Genomic DNA, 12,816 nt, shown 5'->3' with positions numbered 1-12,816 from the left:
ATATATATATATATATATATATATATATATATATATATATATATATATATATATATATATATATATAGGCATGGCATGGTTTTGACTTTACTCGAATGAACTGTGAAACATGTCACCAGTACAAGAAGTGAAAAACGTGATGATGAACAAATGCCAGTGGTTTCCTGTGCAGTTGCTCTGGCTTCACTGTTATAGCAGCATTAGTTTTACTTGAGTTTCCTTAATCATCAGGGCAGCCAACATGGGAAGAAACACTAACAGAGGGATAGCATTTCTTTCTACGCCCACAAGCACCTTTTTTCTACACTACCTGCCAATATTCATAAAGGCATCGACCCCCGATGGCAGCATTAAGCATTAGTTTGGGTGACGAGCACTCTGCGAAGACTACGCTGAGATTCACAAATATGTGCTCATTGCAGGAGTCAGCTCCACATTGCACGACACTGAATAGGGGAGTGGCCAAGCTCTGTAGGGGGAATTAGGGCTTGGTAATTAAACAATGGGACAACATGCGGGCTATGGGACATTCTGTAATGGGGGTGCTCCAGATTTAATTTTGACCGCCTGGGGTTCCTTAGCATGCACCTAAATCGAAGCACACGAGTGTTTCACTTTATCCCAATGTGGTCCCTGCATCTGGGAATTGAGCACCCCAGCCACTGAGCAGGTCGTTGTGCTCAGGTTGACCACAATGTACTAGTAGTACAACCCTAATTATGCAGGGTTACCATGCTCCACTGTAATGCTTAGCTGAAGATAGTGTCCCGTAATGCCACCATGGTAACAGTTGCACATAAAGGAATGCAGTTTGATACTATGTGTTGCTGGGCTAGTTAGTTCTTTTATTGGCGAAAGAACACACTGAACACAAACACATTGATGAAAAGGGAAGAAGCACACAGCCACCACACGCAGCTAAATGTTATCTTGAGCAGGCACATTCATATTTAAAAAATCAGCAAGGTGCACAGAGTGGTCTAAATGCATGGGGTAAGAATGCTAACATATTGTAAAACCCTGTAATATTGCACGAATCGGGGACTCGCCTCATGATATTAGGTTTGTGCCATACAGCTCATTGGGGCCACAGAAGCTTGGCAGAGTTTATTTTCCTGCCTTTTCGAAACAGAGCAGTCCACTTAACCTTCTACGGCGCAGTTTAGTCACGCGCACCAGCAGATACTGTTTTCCAGAAACTCAGAGAAAAATAAACGTATTTAGGTGCTCAAGCCTGCTAAGTGTACAAGCCATCTGCAGCCTTTAGATGTCCACTTTAACAGCATGTTCAAGTCTGAAATAAAGACCTAATTCATGCATTGTTATGATGACACAAACGCAATGCAATTGAATTAGTGCCTCTAATGGCCTCACTGAAAAAGCCACTGCGTGCCACCTGGCTCATAGATGTATGGCACTCCCTCTCTGCGAGGCCAGAGATTCCCCGTACAGCATTTGAGAGGACGGGCATAGTGCAAGCTTGTGCAGCGAAGTAAATCAAGTGCACCACATTTTAGAAGGTACAACCAACAGAACTAGTTGAAAAGAATTTATTTTCCCTATTTTTTCATTTCTAGCATAGTGTTTCTTAGCTTTAAGCGTGGCATCATTTTCCAATTGCAAAATTTGCATAAATAGGCGCAAAAATAAAGTCTTACAGATGTCATCAAATACCAAGCTTCATCAAAACAGACTGATCACTGCATTTTTTGCAGCTGTACTTAAATATAAAGTGCTTCCATCAATTCAAGCACAAATTTGTTGTATTCACCAGTGCAGGACGGGCAATGCACTGGTGAATGCAACTTGGCTTTATTAAGTGATAGTTCATGTTGTCGTGTTGACCATTCCATGCACTTTGCCAATTTTTTTATTGTGCATTCCTGCTCAAAATCGAGTTGCAGGCAGCGCATGACCTTCGTGTTTCTTCCCTGTATGTCCTCGTCTAAGTTTACCCTATTTATTGTTTCACACATAATTCCCCCCACAAAGTGCACAGCAAGCATAACAGCATGTGCCGGTACCAAATGAGCAACTGACCTATAAATTGTCACTTGGTCCCTCAATTGTGCAATGTATACATTGCTTTACGTTTTGTTGCTGAACGTTTTCATTGAACCATCACTCTTATCGCATGACCACTCAGGCAAAACACATTTGCAGCACTGGAACTTCACAAGCGTTGGTATCGCTTTGACAGCAAGATGGGGTCGATCATCCATCAGATCGTATGCACAATGTGAATGCTTTATTAGTACATTCTCCAACAAGCATGAGCGCTGTCAACTACTCTGAAACGTACAACAATGCATCTAAAATTGGTGGCTGACTTCAATGTATGTAGTTAGATTTGATTCAGCAACTGCCGAGTGCTCATCACATTTTTTTCACTGGAGTCTTGCTTTGCCCAACAAAGAGTTTGATTCTTCCACTTACTCTTTCTGCAAGTGCTGTTACTTCAGAACCATCGCTATGCTGCGATAAAGTGAACCTTGTGTTACATATGCGAGTTCACTTCTTCCTTTTCAACAACGGAAAAAAAAAAAAGAAATCCTAGAGGAGTGCATTCTCAATACTAGACAATGCAGTAGCTCCTGAAAAACATGTGGTTCAATGACTTGCAGGTAACGTCTTTGGTCAGGATTACCAGGGACTGTGCAGAGGACTGTACTGAAGAGTCGTGAAGTGTCATCACTTCAGCAAGTCACAGAACATGTTGGTTGCAGTAGCCTTCTTTTTTTTCCTGCATTGACCGATGCAGGCCACACCCATGATGCTTCTGAGAATGGATAAAAACGAAGCTTACTCCAGCGGGCACCCTGTATCCAGAGAGCACCACCTCCTCGGGCAGGATCCTCATTACACCAGGCACCGTAGGGCTTAACCTGAAAGCAATCACAGGGCATCACTATATTCCCGAGTAGTTCGTCATATACTTCTGGCATTTGTTCCTTCAAGATTGGGCATTCTTTTTCTGTGCTTTTACTTATATCAATTCATGTATCAACTTCATCTCTTGCTTTTACAACTTGTTTTCAAATGCATGTACACATGCGCAAGCAGAATGAAGAAAACATCATGGTGTAGCAATTAAAGGGACACAAAAGAATAATATCAAGTCGAGCTCTATTACTCATTGACACCCCTGCAAAGACAAAACAGCCACTTTTACTGTTAAAGAAGGCTTGCAGTGGAAACTAAAATGGATGCAACTATAAACGGAAAAGTAAAAGTTGCTTGGGTGGCAAGTGTGACCTGGACCTTGCCAAGGCTCCTTGCATCAGAGTGCGCATAGGCCCACAGTTGCACACCAATCACTGTATTAGCCATAGGCATAGTTTTCGTTTGGGTTCTCTCTCTCCCCTATGTATGTGTGTGTGTGTGTCTGTGTGTGGTAATGGGTAACGTGCATGTGGCGCTGTGCGGACTGCCACCCCTGCGGCGCTAGACCTGAGCTAGGGCTGCTGATGCGAAGGGCTAGGACTCGTGATCAAGAGCTCCTTGCAGTCCCTCGAATGAGCTACAATAAACCCCATTTCATTTGGTGGAGCTGCTGGGTAACCTCGGAAACTGGAACTCCGAAGCCGGACGCTACCGACTGCTGTGACCATACCTGATGAAACCACCCAGGAAGATGCACCACAGCCTCCGGCGGTCATTGTTTCTGGTGTGTTGTGCCAGTGGAGGATTGGTTGTATTCTTACGAGCGGGTGAGCCAGCATAACAAGTGGGACGAGGCCACCTAGTTGCACAACATGCTGTTCTACTTAACCGGCATCACAAACCTCTGGATACTTGGCGCACTGCTGACAACCGCCCAATATGCTATGCCTGCGGTACCCCAGGACATGTAGTGCGCTTCTGTCGCCGGCGCTTGCCGGCCTTCGTGGGCACCCTGCGACCACCCAGCTCCGGCTTCCGACCATTCCGTATGCCTCAACGGCCACCACCGGAAGTCTACGCTGCTGATGACATACCAGCATTGCAGTTTCAGCTCTATGGTACTCGTCGCTCGCATTCACCTCATCGGCGCTCCCTCTCACCCATGCGTTGTAGGCCAGTGCCAGTACTACTGAGGCACGAACTGCGTCATAGTCGGAACATCAAAGTCCTCGTTTTTCGCCCGCTAATGTTATTGAAGTGTCCGTTGATGGCATCAGATCTCTTGCGCTCGTCGATACAGGTGCTGCTGTATCTGTGATTAGTGAGAAGCTTTGCTGTGCATTATGAAAAGCGACCACGATGCCTTCGGTACTATTGCTTAGAACAGCCAGTGCACAACAAGTTCAGCCAGTTGCTATGTGCACTGCCAGGGTGCTGATTTGAGACATATTGTATTTGATTGGTTTCTTTGTGTTAACTTGTTGCTCCCACGATGTGATTCTCGGTTGGGATTTTCTGTCGCGCCATCATGCCGTCATTGACTGTGCACGTGCTGAGGTTCAGTTCTCTGTTCTGTGCGATTTGCCATCTCACGACTTTTAAGTTCATGATGTTAGCAGAATCTGTGTAGCTTCAGATACTGTGCTATATTTATCCCTCTTTCACGTGCATCGCTTGCCGATGCGACGGTCATGTTTACACCCCCTGCCATCTTCAGTTGCTGCCAGCCTACATTGTTGCCTTTTTCCCTCCTCACAGTTCAGCATGGTGCTGCAGAAATACTGATTTCTAACCCAAATTCATACACTATGGCGAGACTATTGGTACCATCCAGACTGTGGATGCCGACATTATTGTGCATTTCCCTGTTGCCGGCGACGTGGATACTGCCAACGTAACAGCAGTGACACCCCATGTGCCATCTAACCGAGTATCACTGGATGTTTTTTGTCGCTCTATTGCCGACGACCTCGAGCCGACACAATGCGAGTGGCTAATTACTGTTTTAAATGATTTTCACGCCTCTTTTCACTGGAACCAAGCATCATTAGGCCACACAAGTACAGTCTCTCACCACATTGATACAGAACATCACGCACCATTATGCCAGTGTCCATACCGCGTGTCATCCAACGAGCGTCGTGTCATCACCAAGCAAGTTGAAGACATGCTTGAACGTGGTGTTATCAAGCCATCCTGCAGTCCTTGGTCGTCTCCCGTAGTACTCATTAAGAAAAAAAGATGGCTCAATTCATTTCTGTGTGGACTATCGTCGCCTCAACAAGATTACACGAAAAGATGTGTATCCTCTACCGCGCATAGATGACGCCCTGGATTGTCTACATGGTGCCGAATTATTTTCTTTGGACTTGCGATCAGGCTATTGGCAAGTCCCAGTAGATGAATCCGACCGCTCGAAGAAAGCTTTCATTACACCTGATAGCCTGTACGAGTTGACAGTAATGCCATTCGGCCTCTGCAATGCGCCCGTGACATTCGAAAAGATGATGGACAATATTCTGCAAGGCCTCAAATGGAGACGTGCTTGTGTTATTTAGACGGCATGGTAGTTTTCTCCCCTAATTTCACCTCTCTTGTCTACGCAAAGTCCTTGCTTGCCTTGCCACCGCCGGCCTTCAACTTAACTTGAAAAAGTGCCGCTTCAGAGCCCGCCAGCTGACCATGCTTGGCCATGTCATTTCCAAAGATGGCGTCCTTCCCGACCCTAACAAACTTCGTGCTGTTGCAGAATTTCCACAGCCAACTACAGTGAAAGAGCTCCGAATTTTTGTCAGTCTTTGCTCTTATTTTCGTCGCTTTATGTGCAATTTTGCCCTCATCATCGCTCCCCTGACGAAGCTCCTTGCTGGCCCAGGTGATCTTCACGATTGGGCTCCGGCATGTGACCAAGCCTTCACCACTTTGCGTTGTCTGCTTACCTCACCGCCTGTTCTACGCCACTATGACCCGAGTGCGCTGACCGAAGTTCATATGGACGCCAGCGTCATTGGTCTTGGAGCTGTCCTTGCGCAATGCAAGCCTGGCTTTCCGGAATATGTGGTTGCATATGCAAGTCGTGCCCTCACGAAGGCAGAAACAAATTATTCTGTCACAGAAAAAGAATGTTTGGCTATAGTTCGGGCCTTAAGCAAATTTCGACGATGTGACAGACCACCACATGCTCTGCTGGCTTGCATCACTGAAAGACCCGTTGGGGCGTCTTGGACGTTGGGCTCTTCAGCTCCAAGAATTTGACATTCACGTCATCTATCGATCCGGGCATCAACATTCTGATGCAGATGCGCGCTCCCGATCGCCCATGCGATCCGACGAAACGCCACCCTCATCCATAGAGTGCCCGGTTGCTACACTTGCTGTTACTGACATGCCATCTGAACAGAGAAAAGATCCGTGGATTGACATTCTTAACAGTTCTTCAATGGCTACATGCCCTCGAGCCCTTCATCGCCAAGCCACCCATTTTGTGCTATGGGACGCCATCTTGTACCACCGAAACTACCAGCCAGACAGTCGCAAATGGCTGCTAGTCATCCCTCACCATTTGCATTCCGACGTATGCACATATTTCCACGCCGACCCGCAACAAGCTCATGCTGGCATCCTGAAAACCTGCGAGCAGCTCTGCAAGCAGTACTACTGGCACGGCATGTATTCTTATGTGCGCAAATACATTCGGTCATGTGCAGCCTGTCAGCGACGCAAGAAATCTCCTCATACGACAGGCCCTCTGCAACCTTTACCGTGTCCTGGACGTCCTTTTGATCGGGATCGAGAGGCCCACAAAGGCATTGACCTTTGTGGGCCTCTTCCATGCACTGCTAAAGGAAATTATTGGATAATTATTGCAGTAGACCACCTCACAAGATATGCCGAAACTGCTGCACTTGCTTCGGCTGTTGCTCGCGACACCACCGCATTCATCTTACGGCATGGCGCACTGCAAGAACTGCTCAGTGACCGAGGCCGTGTCTTCTTGTTCGAAGTTATTAATGAGCTCCTCGCCGCGTGCCGCACTATTCACCGCACCACTATGGCGTATCACCCACAGACTAACGGTATAATGGAACGATTCAACCACACTCTTGGTGACACGCTCACCATGTATGTTGCATCTTATCATTCCAATTGGGACGATGGCCTCCCTTTTATGACGTATGCATATAATACCGCCGTTCAGGCTACCACAGGCTTCTCACCATTTTTCCTTCATTATGGACATGAACCATCCATTACCCTTGACACCGTACTACCATATCACTCATATGCCTCTGAATTCACCCCTCTTTCCGAAGTTGCTCGCCATGCTGAAGAGTGCCGCTAACTGGCTCGCTCATTTCTGTCGGATACCCAAGGAATCCACAAAGATCGCCACGACGATCATCAGCCCACACAGTCCTTCGCCGTGGACTCTCACGTCTCGCTTTGGCTGCCCTTCCAAGTTCCAGGCCTTAGTTCAAAGCTTGCTCCGAAATATCGGGGTCCATACCGGATCGTCGAATGTACATCGCCTGTGAATTATGTGGTCGAACCGGTGACGCCATCTTCGGACAAACGCCGCCATGGCCACGAGACGGTTCACATCAGCCGCCTGAAGCCGTACCACGACCCCCTTATTGTGTCTTCACGTTAGGTCGCCAGGATGGCTCCTCTTCGCCACGGGGGCAATTGTAGTGGGCAATATGCATGTAACGCTGTGCGGACTGCCACCGCTGCGGCGCGAGACCCGAGCTCGGGCTGCTGATGCGAAGGGCTAGGACTTGTGATCAAGAGCTCCTTGTGATCCCTCGAACGAGCTGCAATAAACCCCATTTCAATATGTATATATATGCCAAGAGCTGAGACACGATGCCGAGAGCAAGTGGGGCTATACTAATCCAGGTACAACCAAATTAGGAAGGCCCACTAAGCTTCAACAAAGACACTCCCTCAGCAAAACAGGAATTGGCCTCCCTGGTGCAATATTCGGTCACAACCTCCCAAATGATTCCTTCAATAAACCCATGGCCCTCAGTTCCCAGCAGCTGCAGAGCAACTGACCAAGGTGGCGGTCAGACTTGTAACGCAGTAGAGGGTGCTAAGATTCTCTGGGTCCGGACAGGCCACCAATGGAAACTGACCCTGTCAACCTTTAATCCACCTCTTTCATGGCGTGACAGCGCATGTGCCCTGCCCTAGCGGATTAGTCGCAAAACGTTTTGGAAGGGTCGCGCGCGTGACCGCAAAGTCCCCCGAAAAAACGCTCGGGCGCGCGTGGCTGCAAACACTCGTGCCGTGCACCGCGTTGAAACTCTAATGGTAGCTCGACGTCGGTGCAGTGCCGAAAACGTGCGTAGCGTAAGACCGCAACTCCACTTTAAAAGAGAAAGCAGTCAAGGCATCTTCCAAGTCGTCCAGAGTGCACTGTGAGCCAGGTAGTTGCCGCCTGTCATGAATGGCTCGCTAATTTAACAAAAAATCCGTGCGTTACACTTGGGCGACACTTAAGTACATCACGTTGCTGACAAAGACTTTTTGCAGCGTCGGTCCTCACTTGCTGGTGGTGGCAGTGCGTTCCTGATTGCATGTACTTGTAAGATCCGGCAACACTGGGTCGATACGAGACCGACAAGACGCTCACTCCAATGATCGACCGACTAATGTGCGTCACTGAAACTCTTTTATCATGCCACGTCGACAACGACGCAACCAACGAGCGTGATTTGTACTGCGACAGGCTTTCTTGTCGAAGGCACCAGCAAAATCAGCGTGCCGATCATCGTTCGACCGAACCCTGCGCGATCAGCCGTTGAACCGACAACACAATAGCGACAGCGCATTCGCTTGTATATATAATTAATCATGCTCAAAATGAGTCAAGCATGCCTACCAAGTTGAAATTTATGCACAAGCTTTAACCCTCTCAAGCCATGCCCACGAAGTTTGAGCCAATGTCGATCCTTTTCAGTGAAAGTTAACCTGGCGCTGTCGAGTTCGTGCACTCGCTTCCGGCGGACCTGAACTGAAATGTAAGCAGTTAGGTGGAACGAAACTGCTTTTATGGTTTAATTCTGGCCTTAGTGATTTGAAATCAGCTACACTTCACTTCGCACGGTGCGTACACAATAAGCAGTAAGCGGCGAGACAACGCTGTGCCAACATCTGCACGTACCTGTAGGCTGTCGGCCGCATTCGCTACATATATGGGTGGACCTGTACGTGTTGCTTTGCCGACACATTTATCAATTTCAGAGATGCACTGTTTGCCTCTGCGTCAAGCGGCAAACGAGAAACGGTGTATTCGGTATACAGCAGCATAAACAACCGCCTCGCTGATTTATACCAACGCCGTGTGAGCGATAGCACCCGTGCATTTTTGTGAGAGAACAACATGGCCTAGAAATGAGCACTTATGCGAGCATGGCACGTTAAAACTGTAAGTATGATGGAGTTAAAGAAAAGCGAGAATGAGTTAATTAACAGCCCGTAATATATGTATCTGGATCACAGCTGCCGTTGTTGAAGGGGTTCGGCCGCTCATATTTACTCTTCTCAGGGTGTATCAACATGGCACATATGCGCAGAGATGCATGTTTTGATACATTTGGCACTATTTCATATCAGCGGTGGACCTTTTTCACAATATTTGACAATAGCAACGACCTGCAGCTGTAGATGTCGATGTAAACGTGTGCACTGCTCTAATAAATCCGACGCAGAAGGCTGTGCTAGAAGAACTTTTGAATATGCAAAATGTCTAAATAATGTGTAAAAAGAATACAAAAAGTGATGTCCACGTGCAGAAATCGGTGACAAATTCCAATGCAGCCATGCCGCCAAACGGAACTCGGCGTGCCTTAATCGGCAGCACTGATTGCAGAACAGCGCACTCAGGCCTGCTCAACCAGTAGTCAGTGAGCGCTACATGGCTCCAGGAATGACATGTTGTCCCGAAGAAGCCATTAATAATGATTCGCCATCCACGAAACGCACAACCAACGTGCACTCAACGTGGGCGCAGGTGCACAAGTCAACCGGCGAAAGCCCGGGGACCCTTCCAAAACGTTTTCAGTGGCGTGCGGCAGAGGGCAGCACAGGAAAATGAAAGAGGCGAATTGCCGAACTCTGTCAAGTGAGGCTAGCTTAGCAGGACTCCTTGAGGAACTATCAGATATTGTTTGGGATATCATCAGATTAGAACCAGTGAGGCTTACACATTGCTAAATAAGGGTCATGTCCTCTGCTATAGAGCTCTCCCAGTTAAGAAGCAATGCGGGGTAAGATTCCTAATCTATAAGGACATAGCGAGCAACATAGACGAATTCCACAGCATTAATGAGAGGGTAGCTGTAGTCATGATCAAGCTTAATAAGAGGTATAGATCCCAACATAGTGCAGGATATAGAAGTGATAGGTAGGGTAAAGTGCAGTGATCATAGGTTAGTGGGCTAGGATTCACCTCAATTTGATGAGAGAAATAGTAAAATTGGTCAAGACGAAACAGGTCAACCTAGAGGCAGTAAGGGTAAAAGCAGACAAATTCAGGCTGGTACTTGTAAACAAATATGCAGCCTTAGAACACAGAGATGAAGATGGCACAGAGACAATGAATGAAACCGTGACTAGGATGGCTTCAGAGGCAATAATTGAAGTGGGAGGTGAGGCACCAAGGCAACCAGTAGGCAAGCTCTCCCAAGTAACAAAGGACCTAATAAAGAAACAACAAAGAATGAAAGTGTCCAACTCAAGAGATAAGATAGAATTCGTGGAACTGTCAAAACTGATCAAAAAGGCGAAAATAGAGGATATTCGAAATTGTAACGTGAGAAAGACTGAAGAAGTCGTAAAAGATGGACGCAGCCTGAAATCAGTGAGAAAAACTTGGCATAGGACAAACCAAGATGTATGCACTGAAAGATAAGCAGGGTAATATCATCATCAATCTCGAAGATACAGTAAAAAAAGCGGAAGAATTCTATACCGACCTGTACAGTACCCAGAGGAGTCAGGATACCTCCACTAGAAACAGTAATGAACAGGATACAGAAACTCCTCCTATAACTGGCGATGAGATCAGAAGGGCCTTGCAAGAGATGAAACGAGGAAGATCGGCAGGAGAAGATCAAATAACAGTCGCTTTAATCAAAGATGGAGCAGACATAATGCTTGGAAAACTGGCGGCTCTTTATACAAAGTGTCTATCGACTGCAAGGGTCCCTGAAAACTGGAAGAATGCAAAGATTATACTAATCCACAAAAAGGGAGACATTAAATAATTGAAGAATTATAGGCCCATTAGCTTACTCCCAGTATTATATAAAATATTTACCAAAATAATCTCCAATAGAATAAGGGCAACACTGGAATTTAGTCAACCAAGGGAACAGGCTGGCTTCAGGAAGGGATACTCTACGATGGGTCACATCCATGTTATTAATCTGGTTATCGAGAAATCCACAGAGTACAATAAGCCTCTTTACATGGCTTTGATAAATCACGAAAAGGCATTTGATTCATTTGAGATACCATCAGCCATAGAGGCATTACGTAATCAAGGGGTACAGAATGCTTACGTAAACACCTTAGAAGATGTCTACAGAGGTTCTACAGCTACCTTAATTCCACACAAGAAAAGCGGTAAGATACCTATAAAGAAAGGGGTCAGACATGGGGACACAATCTCTCCAATGCTATTCACTGCGTGCTTGGAAGAAGTATTCAAGCTATTGAACTAGGAAAGCTTAGGAGTAAGGATCGACAGCGAATATTTCGGCAACCTTCAGTTTGCCGATGACATTGTTCTATTCAGCAACAATGCAGACGAGTTACAACAAATTATTGCGGACCTTAACAGAGTGAGTGTAAGAGTGGGGTTGAAGATTAATATGCTGAAGACAAAGATAATGATGAATAGCTAGGCAAGAGAACAAGAGTTCAACATGGAAAGTCAACCTCTAGAGTCTGTGAAGGAGTACGTTTACCTAGATCAATTAATCACAGGGAACCGTGATCAAATGAAGGAAATTCACAGAAGAATAAAAATGGGTTGGATCGCATACGGCAGACATTATCAGCTCCTGACTGGAAGCGTACCATTATCATTGAAAAGGAAGGTGTACAGTCAGTGCATTTTACCGGTGCTGGGATATGGGGCAGAGACTTGAAGACTGACAAAGAAGCTTGACAACAAGTTAAGGACTGCACAAAGAGCGATGGAACGAAAATTGCTAGAAATAACCTTAAGAGACAGAAAAAGAGCGGTTTGGATCATAGAGCAAACGGGTATAGCTGATATTCTAATTGACATCAAGAGAAAAAAATGGAGCTGGGCAGGTCACATAATGCGCTGGTTAGATAACTGTTGGACCATTAGGGTTACAGAATAAGTACCAAGAGAAGGGAAACACAATCGAGGAAGACAGAAGATAGGTGGTGGGACGAAATCAGGAAATTTGCGAGTGCTAGTTGGAATCGGCTGGCGCAGGACAGGGGTAATTGGAGATCGCGGGGAGAGGCCTTCGTCCTGCAGTGGAAATAAAACGGTGATGATAGGCACTTGCAGATTGAGGCCCCATGTATGAAAAAACGATACTTTATTTCCTACGTTTCGGCTGGGGTCCGGCCTTCTTCAGGGAATGAGGAAGGCCGGACGTAACGTAAAAACTAAAGTATTGTTTCTTTTTTTTTTTCATGTGTGCGTCCTCAACCTACATGTGCCTGTTCAACTACCGGATCTCGGCAGACTGGTTGCTTGAGGCACTTTGCATGTATTTGCGAGCTTCTTTCATGCTCGGAAAAACACTTTTATGTAGCAAGTATTGAGCGACAGAAAGCTGTATCGGGAGTTTTTTATGTCGCTCTACAATTTTTTCATTGACACTTTTCATCGAATTATAATATTTGAGGAGTTGATCTACAAGCGACAGCAAACAACAT

At 46.3% G+C, this 12,816-nt stretch overlaps 1 protein-coding gene across 3 annotated transcripts in view; it reads right to left on the bottom strand.

Moving 5' to 3' along the window:
* Window positions 1–12,816, bottom strand: part of Asap (ArfGAP domain of ASAP) — a 221,044-nt gene that overhangs the window by 5,588 nt on the left and 202,640 nt on the right. For all 3 annotated transcript variants that reach the window (XM_075697201.1, XM_075697202.1, XM_075697203.1), the window contains one exon: window positions 2,807–2,885. In XM_075697201.1, the coding sequence (XP_075553316.1) occupies window positions 2,807–2,885 (79 nt within the window). The remainder of the gene's footprint in view (window positions 1–2,806; window positions 2,886–12,816) is intronic.

Source organism: Dermacentor variabilis, chromosome 6, assembly GCF_050947875.1.
Source record: "Dermacentor variabilis isolate Ectoservices chromosome 6, ASM5094787v1, whole genome shotgun sequence".
Taxonomy (NCBI): Eukaryota; Metazoa; Arthropoda; class Arachnida; order Ixodida; family Ixodidae; genus Dermacentor; species Dermacentor variabilis.
Note: the sequence above shows the minus strand (reverse complement) of the source record. Positions and strands in the feature narration are given on the sequence as shown.